This window comes from Phoca vitulina, unplaced genomic scaffold (assembly GCF_004348235.1).
Source record: "Phoca vitulina isolate PV1807 unplaced genomic scaffold, GSC_HSeal_1.0 scaffold3, whole genome shotgun sequence".
Classification (NCBI taxonomy): Eukaryota; Metazoa; Chordata; class Mammalia; order Carnivora; family Phocidae; genus Phoca; species Phoca vitulina.
This window is the reverse complement of record NW_022589706.1, coordinates 44,634,958-44,662,352: the sequence shown is the minus strand read 5'-3', so window position 1 is coordinate 44,662,352 and position 27,395 is coordinate 44,634,958. Positions and strand designations below refer to the sequence as shown.

At 35.4% G+C, this 27,395-nt stretch overlaps 1 protein-coding gene across 1 annotated transcript in view; it reads right to left on the bottom strand.

Annotated features, from left to right (window-relative positions):
* Positions 1-1,326: 1,326 nt before the first annotated feature.
* Positions 1,327-27,395, bottom strand: part of ADGRL3 (adhesion G protein-coupled receptor L3) — an 829,014-nt gene continuing 802,945 nt past the window's right edge. Inside the window, exon 26 of the mRNA XM_032400473.1 lies at positions 1,327-1,507. Coding sequence (XP_032256364.1) covers positions 1,428-1,507 — 80 coding nt within the window. The 3' untranslated portion in view covers positions 1,327-1,427. The remainder of the gene's footprint in view (positions 1,508-27,395) is intronic.

The following is a 27,395-nucleotide window of genomic DNA, read 5'->3' as shown; positions in this document are numbered from 1 at the left end:
AATAAGAAGACTCACAAATGTGACTAGATCACAACTGAGAACTGTTATCAAAGCAAAAGACATATTAAAGTAAGTGAAAAATGTGATAAGATGGAAAAATATTTACAACATACATAAACAACAGAATATTTAAATGTCCTAAAAAACCTTCCACAAATCAATATGAAAACCTTTTAAATGATGAAAGAAATGATCAAAAGGGAAAAAGAGACTTTTCTAAGGAAAATTCATATGGCCAAATAAGAACATCAGCAGTAACCAGGGAAATGCAAGATAAGACCACAGTGAAATTTATACACAATTTTATACATACTTAATAACAAAGATTGAAATGAATGACCCTTCCAAGAAAAGAGATAGAAACAAATCCAGGTTTGGTAAAAGGCCAGATGTTTATTTAATTTCTCTAAAAAAAGAAATAAAGAATAATAATAAATTAGGTGCAAAAATTAATATTTATTTAGAATGAGATAAGAAATCATAACAAATCACAAGTTTTAAAAAGCTGATAAATACCATAAACACCAGAAGCCAAAACAAATCTTTTAAAAAATTTCTTTTTGGACACACCTACATAGCAGTATTTCTCTAAATCTTAAGGCTGCATACTTTTTTATGGCTCTTTGTATAATAACAATTTTGGAAATTTTTCAGTAAAGAGAAAAGAAAGATAGTTCCAATATTTTAAACGTGATTGAAATTAGTTTTTAATATCTGGAGTGTAGGAAATATTTCAGATTTATGACTTATTATTGTAATATGTCAATTTATTAAGGATTTCTATCAAAATTAGGAAAACCTCTAAGTTTGGTTCATATGTGAGCTATGACATTTCAGGGTATCTAAAATTTCCTTGTGCAGAGAAGTAAATTAAAGAATTGTGTATTCATTAACCAAATTATTGTTGATAGACTCATTGTATGGTATACTTATCGATGTTAGTATTGTGGGTCACATTAGCAGGAAATCTTTTTTTTTTTTTTTTTTTTTAATATAAACCATGCCATTTGGAACTTACAGGACAAGATAGGTCAGATATTCTAAGATGTGCTCCCTTATGTTGAGAAGTACAAAACATGAGACTGAACATAATTATGTACTTCTTTGTAGCATGCCTGGGTTTGTGCCCTACAAAACACAGGAGGTCTAATAGATTCTACTGTGTAATATTTATAATTGTACTTGTGAATTACGGAGTATTTACCTGACAAGAGAGAGCTTCTATTCTGACTAAGCATCAAGAAGAACAACAACGATGACAAAAAAGTAGAAGAATCAAATCCTCTGCTGACAATTTTAAACCTCTTTGGAAGAATTTTCCACAGACACATTCCCGCATTCATACTTTTCAAAATTCCTTTCTCGTCCACTTCACACACATTTGTGGTGCCAGGTACTGTAGGAAAGGTTCACATGGCAGCTCAGCTTTAGGGGCAGAAGTTCTGTGCCCTGATGCCAGGTAAGTCAGCACACTCAGAGGACTTCTGGAAGGCATCCCTACACCGATCTGTCAAACAAGAATTAAATATTCAGGAAAGTGACTCTATAAATCCTGTAAACATATCTCTCTACACCTAAAGTATTTTTCCCCTCCACCGAACCCCCCATTTTCCATGGCCATTCTATTGCCATCCATCAGGGGGAGCATATGCAATCAGTAGTTGAAAGAGTGAGGGAAGAGCAGTGATACACAACCTATTTTCAAAAGATGTCCACTTAATAAAGTGACTTGAATGACTAATTGAAGAGTCACGGTACAGAAAATGGACTGGTTTTGCAGTCAGGAAGTTCACTTGGATAGGCAAAGAAACCTGAGTACTACGTTAAAATGTTTAGTTTTTTTTTTAAGATTTCAGTTTTTTTGATTTATTTGAGAGAGAGAGAGTGAGAGAGAGAGAGCATGAGAGCAGGGGGAGGGGCAGAGGGAGAAGTAGACCCCCCACTGAGCAGGGAGCCCATGGTAGGACTCGATCCCAGGACTAAGATTAAGGAGTCAAAACTAATTCAAATCCCTGTGTAAAACACACTAATTCAGTGTAAAATTTAGGTCACTTATTTTATTTTATTTTTTAAAGATTTTATTTATTTGACAGAAAGAGAGAAAGAGAGCAAGCATATGCGCATGCCCATAAGAAGGGGGAATGGCAGAGGGAGAGGGAGAAGCAGATCCCCCCACGCTGAGCAGTGAGCCCAATCCAGCTTGATCCCGGGACCCTGGGATCATGACCTGAGCCAAAGGCAGACGCTCAACCGACTGAGCCACCCAGGTGCCCCAGTCATTTATTTTATTTATTATTTTTTTAAGATTTTATTTATTTATTTGACAGAGAGAGACATAGCAAGAGAGGGAACACAAGCAGGGGGAGTGGGAGAGGGAGAAGCAGGCTTCCCGCTGAGCAGGGAGCCCGATGTGGGGCTCGATCCCAGGACCCTGAGACCAAGACCTGAGCCAAAGGCAGACGCTTAACTGATTGAGCCACCCAGGCGCCTTAAACTGTTTGGTTTTATTAGGTAAATAAATCTGTTTCCAATAAAAGAGTTTAAAGTTTTCTTCCTCTCCTTATTCACTGAATGCAAATGTAACCTATGACAACAGATCTACTTGTGGCAGGTTTTATTCTTCCTCAGAGTTTAAAAGACTGGGTTATATAGGAGATGCTTGATAGAAATTGGATTAGTACCAAAGTTGCACAGAGACTCCATTATGTAACTACTTTCTATCATCTAATCTCTTTTACCTGTAGCTAGGCTGCATGCACAAGATCACCTGAAACCATTTTAAAAATTATTTTATTTTAATTAAGCCTGGTCCCTTGTGAAGTGAATATGTCCTTCATGCTGCAAAGTGACCTCCTGCCAAAATCATTTCATTCAACTGAGAGTAAGGACATCTGACAAGTCTTCCTCCTGAAGGTAGTGCTCATGTACCCTGGCATGAGCACCACAAATTCGGTTCTATTAAAAGTAATAAAGTAGGAATGTCAGTACAATTATGTGCAAATGGCTTGTATCTGTTCGTGTTTTTTCACAGTTCAGGGTAATAGCTGCTGCAGGCTTATAAAATTCCTGTGCAGCAAAGCCTCGCTGCGTGATGCTATGGCTTTTTATTTTTTTAGGCACCAAAAGGTCTTACCTAGAAGATAATTTTGATCTCAACATTAGTCACTAGCAATGAAATAGCATCCAGTTCACAAGATTGAAACAGAGACTTCAAAAAAAGTCAAAATGTTTTGCTCACAATGTAGTGGTGGCAGTCACGGAGCTGGAGACAGGCCAGCTGGTTTTTACTGTAGTTGCATGACGTGGGGCAAGTTACTTAGATTCTCAAATATAACACAAGAAAAATAGAGTCACCTCACTCTTAAGATTCTGCTAGTAACCTTATGTGAATACTGAGCTAAAACGTGGACAATATTTAGTCTGGCATCAGCCATACGGTATTTAGTAATTGTTAGCTATTATCAGTAATAACAAAAATATTACTAAAAATAGTAAAAAGAAAATGTTGGCAGAATTTTATTCCATGCATATCTAGATTTGATTTTATTGATAAGGATTTACAAATGTTTCTTCTCATCTATGACTCTGTATTATCTAGATGAGCCAAGGTTGCAGAATCATTACAGAGAGTTGTAGGCAGACTTCTCAGATGATCTATAATGATTCCTGCCTCCTGTTATTCATGTCCTTTTATGATCCCCTCTACTCATGTGTGGGATGAACCTAGTGATCTGTGCTTCTAATGAACTGAATCCAGCAAAGGGAATGGTACTACCAAGACTGGATTAAAATCTGACCACCATTGCTAGCACACATTTTACATGTCTTCTTGCTTGTTTGCTCTCATGAAGCAAGCTGCCATGTTGTGAATTGAGCTAGAGAGAGGTCCAAGTGGCAAGGAATTGAGGGCCCAGCCTCTGATCAACAGCCAGTGAAAAACTGAGCAACAACTTGGTGAGAAAACTTGGAAATGGAACCTTACTCAGTTGAACCTTACAATGACTGTGGTCTTGGCTGACATCTTGATTGATTGCAACTTGAAAAAAAACACCTAGCCTGGCCTCACTTGGATAGCTGATGGACTGAAACTGCGAGATAATAAATATTGTTGTTTTAAGCCACTAAATTTCAGGGTAGTATTTTATGCAGCTATAAATAACTAACCAAAGGAGGAAGGACTTGAAACCTGAGCCATGTGTTCCAGTAAATTAAATAATCTTTAAAAGGGAATTGGGGAACATGAGTTAGGAGTTTTGTGTATAAATTCCAAAAGCAACTGTTTTGTAAAAGAGATTATACCTACGCTGTTTTTTAAAAATATAAACCTTATTTCTACTCCTTTTTAAGTATTCTTCTCCCATAAAAATGAATCCAAACAAAAATTATTTCAGAAACTGTCTCTGTGCCCAACTGATGTATTTATGATATTAAAAATGACTACTTCTATGGGTTTAAAAGGCTTCTTAAAGATTTATATATGATTTTCTGGAGTAAAATTGGCAATAAAAAAGGATAACCGTAGGATATTAGGCAGTAAGCTCTCAAGTCCAGAAACAAAGTAATTCGTTAGCTAGCAGTTAGCACAGAATCCGGCACATAGGGCACAGCGCACATTGGTTTTTCTTGTTGAATGAAAACAACTGGATTTTTTATTTTATTTTATTTTTTTATTTTTTTAAAGATTTTATTTATTTATTTATTTGAGAGAGAGAGAGAGAGAAACAGCATGAGAGGGGAGAGGGTCAGAGGGAGAAGCAGGCTCCCCGCTGAGCCGGGAGCCCGATGTGGGACTTGATCCCGGGACTCTGGGACCATGACCTGAGCCGAAGGCAGTCGCTTAACCAACTGAGCCACCCAGGCGCCCACAACTGGATTTTTTAAAAAGAACTATGTAAATAGAATATAAATTTTGGAGCCAGCAGATTTTATTCCAAATGCTGCCTCTGCCCACCCCATTATATGACCTCAGGCAAGTCAGTTATTTCCTTTGAAAGTGAAAATTACGCCTACATTTAATCTGGAAGAAGGAAAAAAAATTAAGAAAATGTGTCAAGAGAGACATAGTCCTTATACATATTAAAATATATTGTAAAGATAATAATTTTAAATGGATGTTAACAGAAAAAAGTAACCTAATTTCTTAATATGTTAAAATAATGAATACAAACAACCTGTTAGGAAGATGTTCAAAGGATAGAAAGCATTATTTCACAGGAAAACATACATGATTTGCCTAGTACAACCATGGAAAGTGCTCAAATCACCTCTCCCTTCTCAAGTTCATTCATGAAAGGCAACATAAAACAGTGTTGTACAACTGTTCATTGTTAGACTGCCAAATACCAAAACTAATGATGACATCTAATGTTAGCCATGTTTTCAGAAAATGAACTCTCATAAACTGTATGTAAGGAAACATGAAGTAGACTTTATTAAGGGAAATTTGCCACTGTCTATAGAAATTAAAAATCTACATACCCACTATTCTAGAAAATACTAAAAAGATGGTTGTGGTGGCATAATGATGGATTTTCCAAAATCCAATCATAAAAAGTAAGATGGCAAACCCAAGACCTCACAAGACCTTTTACTATAGGCAACTATAGTAAAAATGATGACAAAGTATCTCCATGGGCTCCAAAATACAAGCAGATGGAGATAAACCAACAACAGCCATAAAATTGCATTGTATAGCATCTATAGGAGGGATCGGAATGAAGAAAATGAGCCTCCGAATGACCTGAAAGAACCCCAAAATTCCAACACAGTCTCACCAGAAGTCAAGCAGTTGAACATAGACAAGTTTTTTGCACAACCTAATTCCTGGTACATGAGTTTCACAGTAAGGTCTCATAGGATGGAACAGTCTGGTTTCTGTGAGCACTCAAAACTAACCAGTGAAAACTTCCATCCTGGACAAAGTTCCACAATGAGAAGAAATTATTGGGAATAGGATCCAAGGTGAGCAAGACAGAGATAATTTAGGCAGAAGAAGAAGGTCCAGATAAGGACCTGACCAGGAGAATTCAGAAAGTATAAAATCATATATATATATATTTTTTAAAGATTTTATTTATTTATTTGACAGAGACAGCGAGAGCAGGAACACAAGCAGTGGGAGTGGGAGAGGGAGAAGCAGGCTTCCCGCTGAGCAGGGAGCCCGATGTGGGACTCGATCCCAGGACTCTGGGATCATGACCTGAGCCGAAGGTAGCCGCTTAACGACTGAGCCACCCAGGCGCCCTAAAATCATATATTTTATCACTTCACTAAAACAAGAAGCTGACCTAGAACTATGAAGCTAGAAAAGATATTGGGTGGGGGTGCCTGGGTGGCTCAGTTGGTTAAGCAGCTGACTCTTGATTTCAGCTCAGGTCATGATCTAGGTTCTAGGACCAAGCCCCACATCTAGCTCTGCACTCAGCAGGGAGTCTGCTTGAAGATTCTCTCTCTCCCACTCCCTCTGCCCTTCCCCTTGCTCTCTCTAAAATACATAAATAAATCTTTTTCTAAAAAAAATGTTAGAAAAAAAAGAAAAGATGCTCTGACCCACCTCTCCCTTCTAACAGTTCAGGAAAGCTAAAATTTCACATAGGAAACAGGCTATAGAAAGTGATTGGTTTGAAACCCATTACAAAGTTTTTGGAAGTAACAAAAGAATGTGGAGCAGAAAACCTCCTACAGATATGAAACCAGGTGAGAAATGGTCAAAATAGATGAGAATTATTAACTAAAAATTTCAAATGAATTAAGGAAATAATAAGATAAAAGAAGTTATAAAAGAATAATATAGATGAGAATTTTAAAAGTTCAAACAAGGTGACTGAACTAAAAAAATTACAAATAAAAGAAAAAATAAATTCAGTAATAAAAATAACTATAAAAAACAGGTGAGCTACTAAACTCAGATAATCTTAAAAGAAATACAAAGAAAAAGGAAAATTGTAAAAATAAAAAAAGTGTGGAAGGCAATAAGAAATTTTGAGGGGAAGACATTTAAAAAATGGGAAAATAAGCTCCAATATATCTTTAACCATAATCCCTGAAGAAGAAACCAATAAGATGAAACAGAGGGAAAATTAACTCCAATATATGTATAATAGATGTCTCCAAACAAGAAAATCAATGCCAAGAAACAGAAAAAGTATTAAAAATTATAATTCAGGAAAACCATCATTAAATGAAAACAATATTAGAAAGGTATGCATATTGGAAAACTTGACCCAAAATTGCCAACATTGAGGACATATTTTAATAATGTTACAGATATTTGAAGAAAAAGAGAAAAAAGTTCTGTGAACATTAAGTAAAAAATACCAAATTATTTATGAGGAATAGAAAATTAGAATGTCATCAGATTTTCAATAGCAGCATTTTATGCCAAAACACACAAGAATAACATATTTATTATATTTTACACGCTCAAAAAGCAAATGTGAGTCAATGACTTTTTCAGCCAAACTCTTTCAAGAATTTGTGACTTTTGTCATAAACTTTTTAAAAACTTTTTTGAACATCTATGAACTCAGCAAATACTGTTTTTGGGGCACCTGGGTGGCTCAGTTGGTTAAGCATCAGCCTTCACCTCAGGTCATGATCCCTGAGTCCTGGGATTGAGCCCCAGGTTGGGCTCTCTGCTCGTCAAGAAGCCTGCTTCTCCCTCTGCCCTTCTGCTCCCCACCCCCACCAATGCTCGCTCTCTCTCTCTCTCGCTCTGTCTCTCTCCCTCTCAAATAAATAAAATCTTAAAAAAATAAATAAAATGAATCTTTCTTGAGAAATTCACTGAGAAATTAGCCTCAGGCAATGAAAATCACTGGAAATATATTGATATAAGTATTGATGTGATTATTAGTGGCTACTAATATCCTATAAAGAGAGATGACCAGACATTATTTGCTTTCTGATGGAAAAAAAAATCACCCATGAAATAGTCTTGCCAAAACCATTTTGCCTGAATCTACTGAAGCTTCGGGATTCAACTATTTATAGAAAATATGCAGAGAATGGAGGAATTTGGCAAAGACACCCCGGGACACATCAAACAAAATCCAGATTGTTGTAAACTCCACAAAGCAAAGAACATGGTTTCTTTAACACACACACACACACACACACACACACACACACAAGGCAAGGAAAAAAAAACAAACTTAAGAGATCTAATCAGTCTCAGTGAGCAAACTATATCTGGTTCCTGATCCAAACTACAAAACAAATGGCAATTGAAAATGTAAATACTGACTAGATATTTTAGGATTTTAAAAGAATTACTTTTAATTTTAAGGAGTGCAAATGGTATCCCAGTTATGTTTAAGTTAAAACAGTCATGACCTCTTAGAAATACATATTGAAATATGTATGGATGAAAGGACATGATTTGTTCCATAAAAAGGAATGCAAATCATAAAGATGACTCCCTTCAAAATGAAATAGGGAGGGAGGAGATGGATAGCTATAAATGAAACAATACTGGACCATTTTTAATAATGTTTGAAGGTGGATGGTAAGTATATGGGGGGTTTATATTTATCTATTTTGGTATATGTTAAAAATGTTCCATAATAAGTTAAAAATGCATACACTTCTGACTTGGCAATTCTACTTCTAGACGTTTATCTACAGATATGCTAACATAAGTATAAAGAATATAGGTAGAAAGGACACCAGAAAGCTAGAATTAACTTAAATTGGAAGTTGAACCTGGTTGAAAAGCCTACTGGTATAAAAAATGAAACATATATATATTGCATAGGAAGCTGTCTATGGACTACTTATGTTAAAAAAAGCTATTTGCAGAAAACTATTTCTCATAAGTAACATATTAAATCTGTATATATAAATGTGAGTCAGTGAAAAATATATAATTATGTAAAATGTGCATGTATGTGTGTGTGTGTATATATATATGAAAACATACGTATACATGTCTATGAATATACACACATTGGCATATCCCCAGAAAGTTTTTAGAATACGTACCGATTTGATGCCAAATTTTATAAAATACTATTTTTAAAATTTGTATTATTGCTTCTCCATTCATGCACTCATTCATTCAACATATATTTATTTTTTGTCTGCTCTGTGTCACGTGCTCTTCCAGGTCCTGGGAATAATGACGAACACACACATCAATCATCATCCTGTTGAAAAATAGAACCTGGAGAGACAGAGCAGATGCCAGATAAATAAGAGAAAATATTATGGGATAAGAAAAACTAAGAGAGCAGGAGGGGGAGACTGCTGGACTTGTAAATGCGCTGGCTAGCACAAGCCTCACTGAGGAAGTGTGTGAAGTGACTATGGGGATTCGTGGGGGAAGGAGCACTGCAACAGCTATTGCAAGGTCCATCGGCAGGAGCACACCTTCTGTCTTTGAGGACAAACACAGAGAAGTGTGGCCGAGAGAACGGGGTGAGGGAAAAGTAGTAGTAGCTGGACGCAGAGGGCACTGCCTGGAGTTCACTATGTGGGGCCTTGTAGGTCTTAGCAAGGACTTACTTTTGGATGCTGAGTGAGATGGGAGAGGCCATCAGATGTTTTTCGTGTTTTTGCAACACCAGCTTTGGGGATTTTGCTTATGTAGTCATTTTGTGGTGATTTATGAGTTTGTATTGTTTCCATATGAAAATGTTTATAAAAAAGACATCTGCAGTTGTCTTCATATAATTTGGAAGTCTGACCATTTCCAGAAAAGGAAAGCATTAGCCTGCCTGCCAACTGGCAGTCCTCTCTTTAAGAACCAATCAAATCAAACCTTGAGTCATTTTTAAATACTTATGTGTTTACCCACCAATCATCACTACTTTTTCCTTGTAACCACTTGCTGAAACTAGTTTCACCTGCCATGACATCTAATTATACTCTCCGTTTGCTCCTTTTAATTCTAAGTAACAGCGGTACGTGCATGTGGACAAAAAATGGAGAATGTAGATACATCCAAAATTGTCTCTCTGAGCAACGTTTTACCGAGTGATTTTACCAATAAGGTAAGTGTTTATCATTTATTAGTGATATATCATGTGTCATGTGTTACTGGAACAGAGAGCTACGTCTTACTAAAGTCTTACGGCAAAATGACATGGCCTTATCAAGAGAAAAGTGAAATTACATATGTGGCCATCCACCCCCTAATAGGATACTACAGCATTTGTTAAATGCCTCCTCATAGTGTGTTTGCCATAATGGCCCTTGCTAAGCCTTATCTAGGGCTGGTTTCTAACTGAGTAGTTAAGTGTTCGGTATAGACAGATTTTCTACAGGATTCAAGAAAGAAAAGAAAGATTTGTGTTGCCATCAGGTTTTAACTGAAGCACACTTGTATCTTGTGACTAACTACTTCATTGCCATTTTCATAATGATTACAACCTTGAGAGGAAACTCTCCTGATAACTGTGGGCCAGTAATGAGAAATCATGCTGTGCAGGAGTGAAATGATAGCTGAGATTTCCCCCACAATAATACATAATCCATGAAGAGTTTAGAATTAAATGGAATTGTCCTGTCTTCGGCAGTCTACGATGAGACCTTGATGCAATGCTGCAGTTTAATGTTGAAATGTAAAGCCCTGTCACTTTTATGTCTAAAAGACAATGGAATGACTGCCTTGTGCCCAGGGTGTCTGCCGCCCTCTCCATCATCATCTTCAGAAGCACCCCGGGGGCGTCTGGGTGGCTCAGTCATTAAGCGTCTGCCTTCAGCTCAGGTCATGATCCCAGGGTCCTGGGATCGAGCCCCGCATCGGGCTCCCTGCTCTGCGGGGGGCCTGCTTCTCCCTCTCCCACTCCCCCTGCTTGTGTTCCCTCTCTCGCCGTGTCTCTCTCTGTCAAATAAATAAATAAAATCTTTAAAATAAATAAATAAATAAATAAATAAATAAATAAATAAATAAAAAGAAGCACCCCGCATTATTTCCAAATATTTCTTGGACAGGCAAGGACCAAAATGCCAAAAAAACCCTCAGCTAATTTTATTATTCTGCCCGCTTTTGCCTTTTAAAAATAGCATTATCATTACCTCTTTCCACTTGGGTCAAAAAAAGAAAATAATTTTAATTGACTTACTGGTCTATCAATTTGGAATTATGGCTGGCTGCAGGTACAGAGAAGTCTAAATAAGAATGCCTAAAACAAGGGCGCCTGGGTGGCTCAGTTGGTTAAGTGACTGCCTTCGGCTCAGGTCATTATCCTGGAGTCCCTGGATCGAGTCCCCCATCAGGCTCCCTGCTCGGCAGGGAGTCTGCTTCTCCCTCTGACCCTCCCCCCTCTCATGTGCTCTCTCTCATTCTCTCTGTCTCAAATAAATAAATAAAATCTTTAAAAAAAAAAAAAAAGAATGCCTAAAACAAGAGTTATTTTTGCTCAGGTTAAGAACATAGGTCTGAAGGTAGGCAATTCGGGGTCATATAGAAGCCCATAAGATCAGGGACCTATGCTCCGTCAGCCTCTCTGCTTCGCCATTTTTAATGTTTTGCTTTCTTTTTCAAGGTGACCCAATGGTCCAAGGTGGCTGCTAGAGTTCTAACCATTATAATTATATTCCAACAAGAAGGAAGAAGTAAGGAAAGAAGAGTAAGGAACACACTGCCCAGCTGAGACAACCCCCTTTAAAGAAACTTCCTAGAAGCAGTATCACTGAGTTCTACCTATATCTCATTGATGGCCTCTAGCTATAAGAAAGCATGGGTAACAGAGACTTTTAGCGGGGCACATTGCAACTTTACTAGAATATCAGGGCGTATGAGTAATAGTCACAGTAGTTTAATTATATACATTGCGTGCGTGTCAGGCACAAACATGTATCATGGGTTCTCAGCGCTTTTCATAGATTAACTTATCTAGTTTTCATAACAACCCTATGAAGTAGATAAAATTATTATTCATGTTTGCAGATGTGGAAACTGAGGCACAGAGGAATTAAGTAACTTACTTACAGTCAGATGTGAGCCAAGATTTGAAGCTTGGCTTTCTGGTCCAAAGTGTGTACCCCTAACCACGAAGGCAGAGGCCGCCAACCTTTTTCTTTTTAAGGGCTAGATACTAAATATGCTAGGCTTGTCAGCCCTCAGGTCTTTCTGCTCTATTCAACTCCCTCTTGTAACTCAAAAACAGCCATGGATGCCACAAAAGGAAGGGGCGTGGCTGTGTTCCAGTAACAGTAACAACTCTGTGCATCCTCTGCAAATATCCATCCTGCCTCTCCATGAAGGATGATGATGACTGGGTAGGTAGCGTGCAATTCTTTGTTCACCAAAAAGTGAGTGTGTTCTGTCTCCAACATCTGACTTATAAAATAGAGCATGATTGAAATCCTGCTGATCGAGAACTAAGTTTAGAAATCGTTGGATCATGGACTTAGTAATGGATGTCTAATATATGTTCTAATTTGATTTCCTTCTTTTATATCCTATCATTTATCCTCTTAATAAATATTCAGTTTATGTTTTCTTGGAGGAGATCACAATGAAGGTTAGTATATTAAGGCTTTTGTGAATTTTGCGGTTAAGAAACATGTTTAAATTTGTTCAATCTAGTCTTCCTGAATTTACTTGGCCCACAGAGAGCCCCCTACCCACACCCACCTCCCCCTCCAGACACACACACACAATGTCTCAAAAGAGAAGTTTATCAGAGTAGCGTGGGAAACATTGACCTAAGTCATGGAGTAACATCCTTATGCTTCATTGCTGTGGAAATGTCATCATGATGGAGATCATTTTGAGGCTCGATAACTTCTTCTAAACTCTTTAAATAAGAGGTATAATATAAACATCAGTTAACTGGGGAACCACTAACCTTTGACATCAGTACATCGTTTTTTTTTTTCTTTTCTTCTGAAGAACTACAAAATGGAAGTAGTTATCCAAAGGTTTTATCTCTAGACCTTTGTGTCTCAGTTTTCAACACAGTAAACATTCTTGCCAAGCTATGGTAGATTTTAGCAGAGAAAATAACCCTAGCAGGATGTGTTAAAAAAAACAAAACAAAACAAAAAAACAAACCTGTTACTTGCTAGCAACCCTCCACATTCTTCCATTTTTCTATGTTACCTTTCTTCCTCAAACCTGCTTAATGTAGTTTGGGGTTCAAGTTAAAGTTCTAAGTGGATTGCTAAAAGGTGTATTACAAAGGAGATCAGATAATTGCAGCCGAATTAAATGCAGGTCAAATCATCCATCCCCTCATTTAGAAAAACAAAAAACAAAACACTCACTGGATGCCTGCTACGGGCAAGACATTGTTCTGGACATAATGTTAAATGTTTGTGAAATAATTGGAAATAATTATTTGGCTAAGCTGTTTCTATGTAGCAGAAGTTATGTATTTATTAGTCCGCCGACTCTCATGGTATACTGTAACTTAATATGTAGTAGTAAATAAATATCTAATGGGATAATTAAATCTCAATAGGGACATAATTGCAGAATAGCATACTAAAACTCTGCAGCCATCAGAGCTTCGGCTCATTTAATCAAAAAGGTTTTATTATTTGCATAGACAGCTTATATTTTCCCTCTAAAGGATGGTCTTTACAGCACCTATTTTCTGGAACAATCACATCAGGATTTATTTGTAGCACAACATGTTTAGTTACAATAGTCTTTTGAGAGTTATAATCCTTTTAAGTGCTCCCTTCTCTTAAAAGCATTTTCAAACACTTTGGACATGAGACTATATAAGCCCCAAATGTAATTTAATCCTCTGTATTTTGGTTTGTTCTTGAAATTGATATTTCTCTAAGAAGAGTGAAAGTATATGTTGTATTTTGTATGTTGTTAGCATTTATGTAGGATGACGAGAAATGGTGGATCATCCAATCACCTTAAAAACTTTAGTGTCCTTGGGCGCCTGGGTGGCTCATTCGTTAAGTGTCTGCCTTCGGCTCAGGTCATGATCTCAGGGTCCTGGAATTGAGTCCCACATCAGGCTCCCTGCTCAGCAGGAAGTCTGCTTCTCCCTCTCCCGCTCCACCCTGCTTGTGTTCCCTCTCTCACTATGTCTCTCTCTGTCAAATAAATAAATAAAATCTTAAAAAAAAAAAAAACTTTAGTGTCCTTAAATTATGCAACTGCTCTAACATAAAGCCTATACACATAGACAAAGGAATAGCCCTTTTTTAACAATCGAGTTCCACAATTCCAAAATCTAGGCTTTAAAATCTAGCAAACCTTCAACAAAGCATTACCATTCAACTGAATTTTGTATTTAAACTTGGCAAAATTTAATTGTATCTGTAATTAAATCACAATTAGTCTTTAATTATTCTAATTAAAGATTTGTATCATTTCCTTATGATGGTCTCCCCTGTAGCTTGTTTTAAATTAAATCTACTGGAAATAATAAGTAATTTCTTCTGATGTATGTCCAAGTCTCTGAGTCTCAGATTTGGAACACTTCAAGCTATGTTTTTAATGAGACCACTCAATTAGGTTTTATTTTTGTCTGTGGAAATGCTAGAAATGCTTCAAAAGGAAAATCGAAATTTAGTAGCACTTCTACTTTGTTTATTCACAAAAATCTTAACTACTTCCACTTAGAATAAAACCGAAGATACTAATAAATAATGCACAACTCTACATACATATGGCTCATTGAGCAAAAGAGGCAGAACTGTAATTGTTTTTCACTTCTGATATTCATTGGGTAGAGCTGAAAACCCTATGGCATTATATGAGATTTGGATCTTCTCCTTGACTCAAGAATGTGGAGGATCCCAGAATATGTTGCATACATATTCCTCCTCAAATTTTTGTGAAATTGGGGAGATGAAATACTAAGATTTGTTTTTGTTTGCTAGAATTGCATATATATACATATATGTATATATATATATATATATATATATATATGTGAATTTTTTTTGCTTCTTTTTTTCCTTCTAATAATTTTGTGTGTTGGAAAATAAGATCAACAATCCATAGTCAAAAAAATGCTTGGGTACAAGGTGTACCTTTGGAAAAAATCCCCACAACTTTATCTGAAAGACAGTTTCTAACTGGTGGCAGCACTCTTTTAAAGGAACTGTTCTTTTATTTAGATGTATATATTGTGGTGGGGTGTACCCCTCAGCTCTAAGCCTTCAGGCTTGGTGAGAATAACAGCTTTTCTGGCTATCTCTTGCTAATCCTGGATTAAACCTAATAGCATTTTCATTTCTACCCTTTTTTCAGGAAGAGTTTTCATCAAAACCAATTTAATTAGCTTTTCAAGGACACATGAGTGTTTAGAAAAAGTAGTATTTCTCTACTTGAAATTTTCAAACTTACAGAGTAAATCCAGGACCTTGATAGTCTTTCCATAGAAAGACTAAATATTCAGTTCTGCCTTTCAGATATTTATAATTAAATCTTATTAAGGAGAAGATAGAAATTAATTGTAACCAATAGAAACGGGCAGCTTTGTAAACATGACTGAATAGTGAGATTAAGAGTTGCTTTTGATTAGCGTGACACTAGTGAGATAGAAATGGAACTGAGTAAAGATAAATGGAGGTCAGTTGGATATGTAGCATGATTTAGATATGAAAGTGCGAAGAAGTTTACAAGGCTCATGTCTCAGATGGACTGGGCAAGCTGTAGCATTGTAAGAACTGATACTAACACAGATGTGTTTGTCCAGCTTCCCCCTCACATCAGCTTCTGGTCAGACTTTGCTGCCCTAGTTGGAGATATAAACAGCAACTTAGGCTGTGCAAATCATGGTACTCAATCCCCTGGGCACAAACAGATCCAGAGTAAGAAATAAGAACCAATCATGGTGAATCTGAATCCTTCCTTGGATTTTTCTTTTAAAAAGAAAAAAAGATTTTATTTATTCCCCATTTGACAGAGAGAGACACAGCGAGAGAGGGAACACAAGCAGGGGGAATGGGAGAGGGAGAAGCAGGCTTCCCGTGGAGCAGGGAGCCCGATGCGGGGCTCGATCCCAAGACCCTGGGATCATGACCTGAGCTGAAGGCAGACAATGGCTGAGGCACCCAGGCGCCCCTGGATTTTTCTAACTAGAGCTGTTTTATATTTCCATGGAGCTATTTGATTGAAAGTCCAAAGCTGCTACCAAACATGACTCTGTCTATAACAAGAGACTGGCCTGTTATTACAATAAGAATAGGGGACGATTCTTAAGCATTTATTATATGTCAGACACTGTTCTAAACACTCTAGTAACTTATGATTTTAACTCTATTATTCCAATAACCCTATTCGGTAGATTTTATTACTCCGTATTTTACAGAGGAGAGAATTGAGATACAGAAAGGAACCTGCTCCAAAGCACAAGACTAGGATGTGGGGGAAGGACGTTTTCAACCCAGGCAGTCTATATTCAAAGTCTGGGCACTCAACCACCATAAAATACTGACTCTCCCTAGGAAAAAAAATCAAGCTGGCACATAAAGAAAACAAGGAAAAACAGAAAAATAAGAAACAGGGAAAGTCTTTGTGTTCATTGTCCTATCCAATAGTGTTCAGTGTCACTGTCCAATTAGCCCTGGCCTCACCTTTTCCCTCCCTGATTAGGTGAGTCAGTAAATCGCATTAAAGGTATTTTATATTTTTATTTGTTTAGCTTAAGTAAATTTGAATTACGGTTCTTTAGTTAAAACCAATGGATCTTTAAAAATACTCTAGTAAGAGGGGCGCCTGGGTGGCTCAGTTGGTTGAGTGTCCAACTCTTGGTTTCAGCTCAGGTCATGATCTCAGGGTCGCAAGATCCAGCAGAGTCAGGCTCTGCGCTCAGTGGGGAGTCTGCTTGAGATTCTCTCTCGCTTTCCCTCTGCTGCTACCCCTGTTTGAGCTGTCATTCTCTCTCTCTAAAAAAAATAAATAAATCTTTTTTTAAAAATACTCCGTAATAGAAGAGAAACTATATCACATGCCAGGCAGACATATTGCAACAGGAGGACTTAGCCAGGAAAATATGAAAAAAAAAAAAAAGTAGCAAAAGGAGCTGGTCAGGATATCCTGATCCAAGAATTAGCTCTAGCATGAATGAGCTATGATATCGAACAATTGAATCCCATGCTCTCTTTGGTCCTCAGTTTACTTACCTGTGAAGTAAAGGGATTGAACTAAATGATTTCAAGGGATGTCTCAGATCCACAGTTCTGTGAATTTACACCATACACAGTAAGAAACAAATAGCTTAGAAAGATGGGAAACAAAGGAAAGCACTGACTGATGAGTAAATCTCAAGGCTGAGTGGGAGAAGATGCTAATTTATGGAGCAGAGAAACATCAGTTAATATGTGAATGACCTTTGCAAAACACAGAAACAAAAGGGGGGATAAAAGTAAGTTTAAGATTAAACATGTGAGAAAGACTGAGAATGAGGTTGCTATGTAGGAAAATTATAAAGGAGAAAAGAGATTCCATATTTCTATGAGATTGGATGGAATTTAGCCTGAATCTGAGGGAAACTGGTCAGGGATTGGTTGGCTGGAGGTGATGATTGGTCAGAGCAGAGGAGAGCTTAGGTATAAGCTAAGTGAAAAATAATGGGAAAGAAAATCATTCTAAACTTTGCCCAGTAAGTTATACAAAGCAAACACGTGACAGAAGTGGAATGGATGATATAAATAATTTTTCTGCTCCCGTTGTAAACTATTTTCTATCACTGCATAACTGAAGTAGCTGTCATCAAAAAGGAGTTGGGGGTGGGAGATGGGCAAAATAGTTGAAGGGGATTAAGAGGTACAAACTTCCAGTTATAAAATAAGTAAGTCATGGGGATGAAAAGTATAGCATAGGGAATATAGTCAATAATATTATACCAGTGTTGTATGGTGACTACACTTAACCCTGATTAGCATTGAGAAATGTATTGTCAGATCACTATGTTGCACACCTGAAACTAATATAACATTGTATGTCAACTTTGCCTCAATAATTAATAACACTGTTTTTAAAAAAGGGAGTTAGGGCTCCAGATTCTTCTAAAATATGAGTACCAGATATTTGTATTTACAACTTCTGTATCAGGGATTGCATATACATTGCACATGAATTGACCAATCATTTCCCTCTGTGGTCCTTTTCCATAATTGTAACAGACATAAATGATCCATCATGGAATTCTTTCTTACTAATTTTGGATAACACCTATTGAAGACATCACTCCAAACAGGCATTACCATTTGATCCGTTGTCACTAGAGTAAAAACTTATATGACACTCCATCACTCTACCCATGAAAGTTAGGTGTTAAGTAGATAGGTAATTTAGATATATTAATTCTGTGTATGATAGCTAACCATTGAAGAAGACTAGAGGATATAACAGCCCGGCAGGGTGGTTTTTCTCTCTAATGAATTGTTTCTCTCTTACCTTCCATGTAGTCCTCCATGCTCTTCCTGTTTAGAGAAACTTTTAGGAATCAAGATTAATTGTTTATTAAAATTTAAAAAGAACAACGTGAATTGGGTAGCCTATAGAAGCTAAACACAAGCTGGGAGTCATAATGAAGAAACTCAAGTTGTTATTTATTATTCATTTTGAATAATAATTAAAAAAAGAGTATCTTTCATCAACTTAAAGCTGCACTCTCTGGATTTACAGGCAATTCACTTTAACAAGAAGTAGACTTTCAGATAGCTGTGACACTGTGCCCAAAACCACATAGATATATGGTCTGATGACAGTCAAATGTCCAGAGAAAACTTGAAGAAGCTTTTGTTCCCTGTAAACAATTCCTAATACATGTCTATGAATTTTGCCTGATGTAAAATTAATAACTGACTTTTTTCTACTATGATAATATTTATAGACTCTGAGACTGGTGATAGGAACCCACATATTTTGAATAAGAATTTTTTTCCATGAGTTAAATAATGAAAAATATGGTTAATAATTTAATTGAATTTTATTTGAATATATTATCCATCTTTATAAATTGGAAGGAAAACCATAATTAGGTGATTAACTAGACTCATCTGAGGAAAAGAAGTTTTCTATTTTGGTCTCTCCCATACATCACCTGCTTAAAAACAAGTTGTATAATATTTAAACATGATTAATGCAAATACTTATCCAATATTTTTTAAACAGTTAACTCTGCAATTCTTTGCTCAAACTGCACATTAAATCACCTGTGGGCTTTTATAATTAACTTAGACCAGCACCGCCCCCCCCCCCCCCCCCCCCCCCCCCCCCCCAGAGATTCTGATTTAACTGGTCTGGAGTGAGGCATGGGCTTTTTTTTTTTAAATATGCTCTAGGTGATTCTAATTGAAGCCAAGGCTGGGAAACGCTGAACTATTTTACTGACTCTCATAGTAACACATAGAAACAGCAAAATAAGTTAATATTCTCTTTTTTAAATAAATGACTTGGGGGGACGCCTGGGTGGCTCAGTCGTTAAGCATCTGCCTTCAGTTCAGGTCTTGGTCCCAGGGTCCTGGGATCAAGCCCCGCATCGGGCTCCCTGCTTGGTGGGAAGCCTGCTTCTCCCTCTCCCACTTCCCCTGCTTGTGTTCCCTCTCTCGCTGTGTCTCTCTCTGTCAAATAAATAAATAAAATCTTTAAAAAATAATAAATAAAATAAAATAAAATAAAATAAAATAAAATAAAATAAAATAAATGACTGGGGCACCTGAGTGGCTCAGTCAGTTGAGCGTCTGCCTTCAGCTCAGGTCATGATCACAGGGTACCAGGATCAAGCTGGACTGGGCTCCCTGCTCAGCGAGGGGGATCTGCTTCTCCCTCTCCCTCTGCCATTACCCCTGCTTGTGGGCGTGCGCATGCACTTGCTCGCTCTCTCTTTCTGTCAAATAAATAAAATCTTTAAAAAATAAAATAAGTGACTAAAATTTAACACTGAGTTAGTGTGTTTTACACAGGGATTTGAATTAGTTTTGACTCCTCAATCTTAACTATTACTCCAATTTGAATTTTTAAAGCCAAACATTATTATTTATTATTTTTAAACTTTTAAGTAATTTATAAACTACATAAACTGTGTATCTAGGTTATAATTGTAAAACAATTACATTAAAAATTTTAGATTATAGAAAAATAGCATGTAATACTTAAAAATAAAAATTTTAAACAAAAGAACTTAAAAGGAAGGTTCATATTCTTTTTTCAGTTTCTGTCTCTTCTTAGTGTGTTTTTCAGAATTAACAGAATCAATGTTATTCTATTTTCATCAGTTACAATGAAATGGTGGCAATTACCACTGTGCTAGAAACTTTCTAAGAATGTGAGAAATTATTAGCTTTAAGACGTATCAAGTGCATGACAAAGGGCTTGTATTTTAATTCACTTTACCTTTCTTCCCCCCATATTTAAAAATAACTGTTAATTTCTAGACTATGACTTAACTGGTAGGATTAACAGTTTATATATTAAATATAAAATACTTATTCTCATATCTTATAGAAGCAAAGCATGAATATCAAAATAAAAGTAATAGTGAGGTTTAGTGAGATGATTTTACCATTTGGAAATATAAAAAGAATTATTTTGGAAAGGCGTGTCCCAGCACAGAAGTCCATCGTCTCCTTCGCACCAGAAGTCCACCAGTGGCTGACCGTCCCCCAGTTCGAGATGGGGAGAAATAAGATTAGGTGACATTTGATTATATCTCAGTATTGGCAAACTTTAAGGGCAAACGGTAAGTTCTCCTTCTAACTTCCTATCCTTCTGGAAAGAGCAAATCACCTTATGGTTACCTTGGATGGCAGCAGTTCTCTGAAGACATTAAAAAAATAAAAAGCCCTCGCATTTTACTTTTAATGTGTGAATAAAGGGTGGGGGGAGGGCATGGGGATAGCAAGGAAATCTACTAGGAGTCTATATTTCAATTACCCTGTAGTTCGAAAAACTGTCCCCAAACCAAAGTTTTGGCACTCCCATATAATAAAAGTGACTACATCACTTATTGTTTACTGATATTTTTTATTGAGGTTTGTAGCTCATGATTTTACATGTGATTGTACAGAGCATTTAAGAAAAAAAAAAAAGGTTTGGAAAGGTTGTACAAGGGAAAAAAATCCAATAGATAGAAATCTGGAAGGTGTATATGATAAGATTAATTCCACGTGTAAATATATGAGAATGGTAAGAGACCAGAGCCTGCGATAGCTATATTCTTGTTCCTAGAAAGAGAAATTTTTCCTATCAATGAGAAATAACTTAATTAGTTATTTTAAAAGATAAACTATCATTTTTAGAAAAGATATATCTTGAATTAGATTTAATGCTTGGCAAGTGGGAAAACAGTATGGAAAAACTTCCCAGATTATCCTTCTACTTCCAGTGCATTCACAGAAGCCAAATGAAAGGAAATCAAGCTGACTCTGTTATTATTTTGTAGTTCATAGGCAAAGATTAGTGTGGGAATATACAAAGAAGACTTGTTTATAAATGAACACATTCTGATTGTCTACAGCTGTTTCAAGACATATCATCTTATTACTTAGGATGGTAAAGGAAATCTTTATACTGAAATGAGGCATGGAAACCAACTTTAGGTGTTTTTTTTCCTCATCTTTCTTGATTCATGATGTTATTCAAAACGTAAGACATTGTGACAGCTTGAAATTCAAGGCATTAAAAATGCTCTAGAAGACTAGGCAGTGGTCAGCCTAAGAAGACACGGTGTTCTAGTCACTGTATCCTGAGTTCATCCCCAAAGACTTCTACAGACTGTTAAAGAGTTGATGACATTCGTGAGTTTTGCCGAACATTTTTCGAAGTCAACCAAGCCATTTCCTTTTGAAGCTAGGATCATTTTACCAGTTTTACCTTCAGAAGAATCAGGGAATTTTTAACCTTTAAAAAGCTACATTAGGTAGGGAACTTAAACACATTTCCTTGCCAATGTAGTGTGAAATTTTGCAGTCTTGGGCCGTTGAGAAAAACTTAATTCTTTAAAATTTAAAATCCTTCAATATTGGACTAACTGTAAATCTTTAATAACCTTAGATCACAGAGTGGAACATTCTCATTTCAAAATTACTCGTTCTGAATGGCAATGTTAATCTAAATTAGATCCTTAGAAGTCAGCTTTCCTTTCCTCTTCTTTCAAGCTCTTTCCTTTAGCATTCTAGAATGAAAGAAGCATTGGGAATACTTTTAGACACATTTGGATTATGGAGTACTTTGATAACATGTCATACAACTGTCTGCAGAATTTTACGAATTGACTATAATAATTGAAGAGAGAGAGGACTTGAGAGTAATATTTTCAGCTGTGTAATTATTTGTTGTCTCAATGTAATATTCATAGATACAATAAATTATCCTGTAATATGAATATTGCTTGGTTATGAATTATCTTGCACAATGTACATAATTCCAATTTAATATTAATGTAATGTTTATTAGAAAGATTCATAATAAAGCTCTAAAAGGTACAAAGCTACCAGTAGCATTAACTGTGTTGGCATACAATAGAGTAAGCAGATTAGAGAGTGAAAGTGAATTGAGGCAAAAATACTTATACTTAAGAAATATCTATAAAATACTCATGTTTCCTTGAGACAAGGTGTGGCTAGACAAGGAATATTTAAAGAGTGTGAAAAGTGTTTAGAGTTTCCTGTGGAATCAGCGGGATAATATTATAATATGGTATACTTCAATTTTTGCTTTAATACATCAATAGCATTTGGTACACTAAGATTTTTACCACTCTGAACGATTTCATTATTTTTTCCTGGAATTTTTTTTTTTTTTTTGGTAACTCTAATTTAGGTCCTGCTACCTCACCATAAGTCTGCCAACTTGGTTCTGCCCTTTTTCTGTTCATACTGTGATTGAAAAGAACTGGTTATCCCAATAGAGGCTTTTTTTCCTTGTATAGTTTTCCTTGACTTCTTCATACAAATCAAAGTTCTCTTTTCATATGCCTTCTTAAAAATCATAGTTTGCATTTACCTTTGAAATACTCTAATGGGACTTAAATTAGAAAAATTTTGTGTGACATACTACTGAGAGAAAGAAACATCAAAACATAGTTGAAATGAAGATATTTCAATAATTTAAAAGGTCCTGGATGTTAAAGACGTGTTGGCTTTTAATTTTTTTGAAAGAGGGTATAGCAATAACTTTATTGAAAATGAAAATATGCAAAACCATAATAACTACCTGTTTCATTGAAAAAAATTACAGTTATTTCCCCTGCAAGCTGTAAATAAAAGGAATCAAAGTATGTAAGTGTGTGTATAGGTGAAAGTTAAAGATTGATTTCACTTTTAAAGCAAAGGGGAAGTAGAAGTAATCAGGTTAATTAGCAATTAGGAGTGATTCCTCTGATGGCCTAAGCAGGAAAGAAGCAGCTACCAACACTTTTTAATTAGAAATGAAAATTTAGATATTTATCAATATTTTTCAGATGGCTTAAAAAGGATGTATTTGCTGATTACAAAACTGAATTTATGGTTGGGATTCATCAAATCTATTTTATGATCTCAAAGAAGCTTTCCACGTGGAATTCATTTGCACAAAAAAACTCCCGTAAGCTATTTTGTAATGTTGCTGCTTCATTCTTATGCTTCCATGTTCCTAATTTATTAATGTGCAGAAATCTAACATAAGATATATTTAAAGTATTTTTAGAAATGCATAGTAATTATTTATGTGGTGAGTTATAATCATGAATTACTAAACATGAACTAATTAAATCTTAATACCTTGGTACTACAATATACTAGGAAGATCGTACGTATTGTTCTTTTATCTCACATACTTTTGTTAGAGAAGAAAAAACATTCTTGTCAATATTTTTAGAATTGCTCAAAATCAAATTAGGGTTTCAGTTTGTTTATCTCTCTCTCTAAATCTGAATTGACACAGTAGTTCTATAGTGTTTTGTTTTGTTTTTTCCAAAAACATCTCAAGCAGCAGCACCTTGGTACAGTACTAATGAACAATTTCTAAAAACAAATAATTCTTTCACTAATAGGAGATGATTATTGATTAGTTTGGAGTTGATCTTTAGACAACCCAGAAACTATTTTTCCTCTCCCTTTTGGTCTCTATAATGCAGAAAGTCAATCTTTAAAGTCTTTAATGTCATTTTTTAAAGTAAACAAACCAGTCAATCGATCTGAACATGTGTGGGGGGAAAAAGCTGAAGATATTGCCTAAAATTAAGTCTATAAGTATTACTAATTGTCTTATATGTTTATCTGCATTACCATGAAACATTTCATCATACCAACTAAGTTAATACTAAAAAAAATAAAAAAACACTAAATTTTAAAGATCTTTTATTAATATGTTGACATTTTTAGGTTAATGGGAATTTAAAAAATATAGGTCATAAACTACACTTTTAATTTAGAGTCTTTGTGAATTTGTTTGACAATTTGTTTGACATATTTCCATTATCTGCATTTGATTAATACAGTTTCCTGATTATTTTCATTTCAACATAATTGTTCTCACGCAAATTCTTTTTTGTCATTATGATTATTTTAGCATAGCAATTTATTATTCAACTATAGTATTTTTAACTTTAGTAGTGTGGAACCAGAGGGATACTCAAAAAACTTAAAGGAAATCAAATCTATTTCTCCTTCACAAAATTTAGATTTCTCCATAAATATTATCAATTAGGAACATGGGCTGTGCAACAATCCAACAGTCTGTGATTCAGCTAAACATGAGGTCTGTTAGCTAGTGTCCTGATAAAGTAGCATGGGAAATAGACCTCAAAACGAAAAAAAAGTTCAAGAGTAAAACATTATGAAAGTATTATTTTACTAGGAAATAATAATTGGTTTGTTTCATTGGCATAACTTTTACTTGCGGCTATCCAAATAATGTGCTATGTATGTACAGTATGTTTGGTGAAAATTTACTTTATAGAAAATCAGATAAACATATCAGAAATATGCAGATAAGTAGGTCATGTATGGCACAGGGTATTAAAACATAGTCAACCTAAGGTGGTAAAAAAACAAGAAAAAAATCTAAAATTATTAATTTATCAGTAGCTACACAAGGGAATACGTGGGGAAAAAAGTCAAGTTCAAGAATTCAACCCTTGCTAGTGTAAAATGGACTAAATGAATACATGGTAGATATACACAAATTTCTATTGAAATGTATACATAATTAATTTATCTACTGTTTTGTTTTATTATAGTCACATAAAACTTGGGGGAACAATCTCTTTCTGTAAAAGTCTTTGGGATCTTAAGTCTTTCTGAAAGCACATCAATTATGATGTATTCAAATTCAAAAATCTCATCCTTTCATCTTGATGCAAGAGCTTGGTAGTAACTGACAGTACGAAATGGCCTTCTGCGCCAATTTATGTGTTCAAGTGGTTTTCTTCAGCTTGGTCTATGCAAAGCTGGGGAGGCTCCCTGTTTCAAATTTCCACGTAATGAAACATAAAAGATAACCTGTGGGGAGGTAGCGATATCTGAAAATCAGAATTGGCAGCATCAGCAAGCTGAGTTGAGGTAGTTTCCCCATTCTGTGAAACTGGCTTCTAACTGACAGAGCTGCTTTCATATGGATTTCTGTTGAATCGGTAAAACAAACATAAGTGCTCATAATCCACAGACCAACATCTGTGTTTCTGAAGTTACCTTAAACTTGTCAAAAAAGGGTTCTTTCATTACCAACTGTATTCTATGCAACAGATAGGATAACCACCTGTCAGGTGTTAATATTGCCATAGGGTGGTATGAGAAAACCTAATTACCATTAAAGCTTGAGGTTCTCCTGCAACTTAAAAAAAATCTGGAGACTTAAAAAATACTTCAGTTAAGTGACCAAAAAGGAATGATAAATAAGATATTCTAAGGTGATATTAAGGTTATGATGTACTCTGGTCCAGCACAGAATTTTTTTTGTCATATATTTTTAAACTATATATAGATTACTGGCTATTCTGTAAACTACTCCTTCTCATCTTAAGAAATTAATTTATAGATGGGTGATGTTTAGATTTGGGGGAGAAAAGAAAAAAAGAAATCACCAGAATATCACATACTACAAGAGAAATTCTAATTTGGCAAATTCATTCTGGCTTTGCTCTAGAAGGGACTCCATGCTTAGACACTGCTGATAAGGGTTCTTCAGTAACTGGAGATGTAGAAAATTTCTTTGAAAGGACTTTTTTCCATATATGGGACAAGAAAAATTAGCATAAAAATATATTATCTTTATAAAATGGATATTCACTTTGCCATTATTCTGGCATTTTTTTTAGCCAATTGAGTGACTTTAAATTTCTAACATCGAAATGGGACTTACAAGGAAGGAAAAGACATGACCCACCCCCTCCTCCAATTCCATACTTAAATCTCTGATTGAAGCTGGTTTTTATAGTAGGCATAGTGACTCCAGCTGGTTTTTAAAATAAGCACATAGTAACATATTAACCTGCTTAAAAGTAAGTTATATATCTTATTTCATCCAACATAAACATGCCCATCCCATTTCTCTGGTTTACTTTGTCTGCAAAAATGGTGTAATTTTGTGCTTAGGTTATCCATCTAGGCAGATTTGATTTCTTTTGCATGGCTCATTTGGGCCATAGAGGATTAGCAAAGTATATATAATGAAAACAGAAGGAAAGACGAGAAAAATGAAAAGAGTAATTAATCATATAGTACATACATCAAAACAATATCTTCTAAATCTCAATCAGTTGTTTATTGTTTGGCAAACAAGTTTCACTTTTACAACAAATATTAGTAATGAGGTCATCCAACTTTGAGACCATACAAAATGGATCATAAGTTTAAAAAAAAAATTATATGTGCTGCTAATTTACCTCTTGTATTCCTACATTACTTAAAATCCTGTCAAATAAATAAATTTTCCTGTTAATAAACAGAAGAGTTTTTTGAAAAAAAAAATCACTTCAAAATAACTTGACCTTTCAATTCTTACTACAAGGGAGTGAATTTCCTTTAAAAATTGGTAGTGCAGGTGCCCACTTGGGGATCAGACTGAGCATTCAGCACTTTAACGCCTATGGGATACCGTTTGTTTTTTTTTACATGCAGAAGCCCCACTAGTTCTATTGACACCTCTTGACTTCTAGAATCATAGCTACTGTCTTGGTGATGAACTGCTTGCCAAATATGCTTTGCATTACAACAGATGTGCACTGTAAACATAAAAGTTCGTCCTGCTCTAATTTGCAAAAATGCTCTTGGAAATACTCTGACTGAATAAAGATATATAGTGAGGGAAGAAAGTCTAATTTTATTTATTTTATTTTTTTTGTAAAAAATAATTTGTATTACTAGAAAATGATTCTTATAAAGTGATAGTTTCATTTATTTATTTATTTATTTTTTGCCAGGTGAAATTTTAAAGAAAAAAGCAATAAAAAGAAGAAGAAAGGAAGAAAGAAAAAAAGAAGGAAAGAAAAAAAGAAAGAAAGAAAGAAAGAAAGAAAGAAAGAAAGAAAGAAAGAAAGAAAGAA